The sequence below is a fragment of the Epinephelus moara genome, chromosome 24, assembly GCF_006386435.1.
Source record: "Epinephelus moara isolate mb chromosome 24, YSFRI_EMoa_1.0, whole genome shotgun sequence".
NCBI classification, from domain to species: Eukaryota; Metazoa; Chordata; class Actinopteri; order Perciformes; family Serranidae; genus Epinephelus; species Epinephelus moara.
Window position 1 is genome coordinate 11760826 of NC_065529.1, and position 4770 is coordinate 11765595.

The 4770-nt window shown below is 44.8% G+C and overlaps 1 protein-coding gene across 1 annotated transcript in view; it reads left to right on the forward strand.

The window, feature by feature from the left end:
• tspan9b (tetraspanin 9b) overlaps positions 1-4770 on the forward strand; it is a 20459-nt gene that overhangs the window by 10933 nt on the left and 4756 nt on the right. Inside the window, exons 2-3 of the mRNA XM_050038196.1 lie at positions 3753-3815; positions 4040-4159. Coding sequence (XP_049894153.1) covers positions 3753-3815; positions 4040-4159 — 183 coding nt within the window. The remainder of the gene's footprint in view (positions 1-3752; positions 3816-4039; positions 4160-4770) is intronic.

Sequence of the window (4770 nt, forward strand, 5' to 3'; positions counted from 1 at the left end):
CCCATCAAACAAAATGGGGGCGCTAGAGAGCTCATTTCTTATCTAGGCCTAACCGCCATATGGATTTTTACTTGGTTTTGCGCGTTCACGTGAGGGGAGGTAGTGTCCCAATTCTCCGTCGGGTTAGCTCTTAACCTCTCCAAATTGGGACACCACCTCCCCTCACGTGAACGTCTTGTCTTGGCCCTTCCCCTTGGTAAAACCAAGGGGAAGGGCCAAGACAAGGGCTAAGGGGAAGAAATGGAATTGGTCCTAGGTCTGTAAGGGCTTAGGGCTGGAGTCAACGAGTCTGTAAGGGATCCATTTGGGGGAATGTGTCTCAAATTGCATACTTCCATTAGTACACTGCACTTACTGGAAGTGACAATGGCTTCTTTTTGTTCTTAGTCCTTTTTCTAAAATGGCAAATTGCAAACAGATGGAGCATTATCGCCAACATTTGACGGCTTCTATTCAACAACAGTTTTGGTGCTTAGTGCAAAAAAGATGTAGAACTTACATCTGTATAACAGCGCAGTGTTCAGTGCAGCCAGCTCAGGTTTGTGATCAAGTCAAGTTTGTGACGTAGCTATGGCGACTGTTGAGGGTGAGAAGTGTCCGTCAGTCCACACTTTTGGATCATTTTTCCATACTATGCAGTGTGAACACACTTGTGCTCTCAAATGATAAAGTATTTAGTGCAGAGGTATGTGATTTGAGACACACTCTTATACTGTAGCATTGCTCAAGACCAACTCTGTCATGACAGGTGTGTTCAGGACCAAAGGAAACGCAGTGTGAAGTTGTTTGTATGAGCGGTTCTTGAGAAAGCCACAGGCAGTGACACCTCAGGCCGAGAATTCGTCCTGTCTCGACAGGAATGTTTTAAGGAACTTGTTTATTCATCAGTAAAACACCAGAAATGTATCATATTCTGTAATAAAGGAGCCGTCCTGCATGATGAGGACTTGAAGTGCAGTTTGCTGATAATATCTCTGAACAAAGTCACCTTTTGATTTCAGGGCTTTAACTTATAACAGAGTATTTTAAGAGTGTGGTGTATCTGCCGTCACTTCAGTAGAAGTGAAAATGTCACATTCTTGCTTTAATTTCAGTAAAATATCTGAGTCTTTCACCTCCCACTGCTGAAGCACTGACGTGACACTGAGCTGAGGTTTTGTCTGATTGGTCAGACGATAAATCACCAGACTGACGAGGCTCTGGTTTCACTGGTCAGGTGTATGTTTAGGTGTGACTCACTAAATCCTGGACATGCTGTTGTTTGTTGTTCAGCCTCCTGAATAAGGTCAGGGTGTGGTGGCACTACAAGTGTGTGTGTGTGTGTGTGTGTGTGTGTGTGTGTGTGTGTGTGTGTGTGTGTTTGCTGACATTGTAAGCACAGAGGTCATGTCCTCTTTGTGTTTGTCATGTCTGTTTCCGTTCATTCAGAAGTCGAATGAATCATCCATTTAGAGTTTATTTATGGTCTAAAAATATTGTACAGAGTCACAGAGAGATGAACGCATGAATGAAGTCAATGTGAACCACTGATGTCATATTAAACCGATTGCAATGGAGAATAGGTGGCACGGTGGTGCAGTGGGCAGCACCATTCTGAGGTGGAGGAGCTCCCTTCTGTCCCTCTGACATGTTCTCCCTGTGTCAGCGTGGGTTTCCTCCAGGTGCTCCCACATGTTCTCCCTGTGTCAGCGTGGGTTTCCTCCAGGTGCTCCCACATGTTCTCCCCGTGTCAGCGTGGGTTTCCTCCAGGTGCTCTGACATGTTCTCCCTGTGTCAGCGTGGGTTCTCCAGGTGCTCCGACATGTTCTCACTGTGTCAGCATGGGTTCTCCAGGTGCTCTGACATGTTCTCCCCGTGTCAGCGTGGGTTCTCCAGGTGCCCCCCCTGCTCTGCGCTGCACACAGCTCTGAAAATGAAATATTGATGGCACATAATCACTCACAGTCCTGTGTTTGCGTTGGCTAATTGTGTTGAGTGTTGAATAATACATGTCACTCATCAGTGGAGAGCCCCGCCCACCAAAGAGCTGAAGATCCAGATCGCTGACTCTGAGGATCAGCTGCTGTTCTGTCTCTGCTCCAGTTTGATTTATTGTCAGCTAAAGATGAATCAACCTGAAGGTGCAGACCTCCACCGAGGCCAGATGTCTCGTAGTGTTGAAGCTGCAGCATTCAGAACAGCAAACCACGACTGTCTGTGTAGAGATATAGTGGAGTAATGGCGTCCCCACTGGCGAGCACTACCACTACCATCCCACTGGATGGTCATTGTTAGCACTGCACTTCTAGCTGCCACCATACTGGATCAGCCACCTCTGCGTTTGCTTGTGACGTCCGATGTGAAAGCTGTGTGCATGTTCAAATTCAAAGGTTCTGTATGTGGAATTCAGAACATTCCTAGAGTCATGGGAAACCTGACAAAGTCCTGCAGCTCAGGAGGCAGAGTGGGTTATCCAGCAGTCAGAAAATTGGCGGGTCAATTCCTGCTCCCTGGTTCCCGCTGGTTAGCTCATGACTGCCCTCATACGGAGATTAACCCTAATATTGGGACAGTGTCATTTCCAAAGTGTAGCACTAACCCACCAGTTCTCCCCTGGTTAACACTGTTAGCTCTGTCAGCACTGTTGCCATTTTTTAGCATTGTTTATGGAGCTAGCACCGTTAGCTGCTAGCCGCCAGCTCAGCCACCTCCATGTTGAGAACCGTGTGCAAACAGTTCATGCACCTTGAATTCAGCAAAGAGTTCCTTCAACAAAATCAAATTTGTGTATCCGCCCCTCGATTCAAATCTGGATTCACCAGTCCAGATGAAACCGCATTTCGAGAACATCTAGCTTCAGTTTTGTGACGTGTTTCCGAGTGAAACAGGATAGATGGGCGGGATATAACGTTGGGACAGTTTCATTTGATGATTGAAAAGTGGGTGTGTATAACAGTTACGCTCCGAGGGTGTACAACGACGGGATAGCACGATCCGAGAGGGATCTGAAGTCCATTGTGTGATTCATGTAACGTTGCAAAATCAGAAGCCATCACAGGCACCACTTTCCCTAAAGTGAATAAATTATTTAACCACGTTATTTTGTCACATGCTGTTGCTAGCTAGCTCACTTAACTTTAGCTCCGTGCAGCTCTGTCGTGGACCCAGCAGTCAAAACACAAAGAACACAGGTTTAAGTTAAAAAAAGGTGGCCGTATTTTCCCCCAAAAAATAGATTTTATAAGGTACATAACTGAAGGCAACAGAATTAAAGTTGCAGGACCTTTAAAGAGGTCGACAGAATGAACTAGACATTAACTGACAGACACCAAGAATGAGGCACATCAGACCAGACTAAACACACAGTGGAAACTAAACAGACTCAAAGAGACTCTGATCTGATCCATTCAGAATGAGCCCACGACCCACCTTTGGACCACGAGTTGGGTTGCGGTCCAAAGGTGGGAAGAGCGGAGGCTGTTAAAGCGGCACTTTGTCGTCCATGATGTCAGAATCACAGCTCCAGAACACGTCTCTTTTTGTCCTGACGGTGGCGCTAGAGGAAAGGCGCTCATCCTCAAGGAATCACAAGTCTACTCAGTAAATTTCAGCCCAGTCTGCCTGTCAGGTTTTGAGACGTGCTGTGTGTAAATCTGACTGTGAGGTTTGAGTTGCTGCAGGTTTCACTCCACTAGGTGGCGCCAGAATCTCAACACAAAAAAACACCTGTTGCACATTTTGTATTTACATGAGATGTCTCTGTTCTCCTGCAGATCAGTGGGTGCATCATCCTGGGCGTCTCCATCTACCTGAAAGTGCACAAGGATGGAAACGAGGTGAGACACCACATCAACATTAACGCAGATGAATCTTTATTGTTCCTTCTTTCACACCTGAGTCAAAGTTTTCACCTCCTCAAGTCTCAAGTTATTTATTTTCATATGAGCAGCAATTACAGAGATGTTGGCAGTAAAACTCTTAGAGCCGGTCACAAGTGCTCTTATTAATCTATCTCTCTGTTGTCAGCGGTGTGACGTACTGACTCACTGTCTCCCACCAGATCACAAATGAGTCTCTTCCGGGCGTCGACCTGATGATCGCCATCGGGGTCATCATCATGGTGCTGGGCTTCCTGGGCTGCTGTGGAGCCATCAAAGAGAACCGCTGCATGCTGCTGCTGGTGGGACTCAGCACGTTGTTCTCACCACATGCCAAACTTTACTGTTACAGTTACTGTGACTTGTTAATTACTTTTTAATGCTAAAGTATTCTAGGATTTTATTTTTACTTGGATGAATTTTGTTTGACACACTGTACAGTGACTTTTAAATGAATTTTTATGACTTGCTATGTCAGTGAAATTTCACACATACTATTGATTTTTAATGAAATTTTATGAATTTTATTCCATGACTTTTTTATGATTTTTCAAAGAAATTTTAAGGGCATTTGATATTATGAGTTATTTTAGGACAGACTTCACTATGATTATTTTATGACTTTTCAATAAAATCTTTAGAAAAATACAATACTACGAATTTTAGATTACATTTTATGACATACTTTGCTATGATTTTTAGATAAACTTTTAAAAGGATAGTGCACCCAAAAATGAAAAGTTTTAGAGTCCTCACATCACTTGCAGAGATCCAAGGGGAGAGGAGGTAGCAACACAACTCCACCTAATGGAGGCTGAGGCGCCCCAGGATTCAAACGTCCAAAAACACATAATTGAAACCACAAAATATCTCCATACTGCTCGTCCGTAGTGATCCAAGTGTCCTGAAGCCC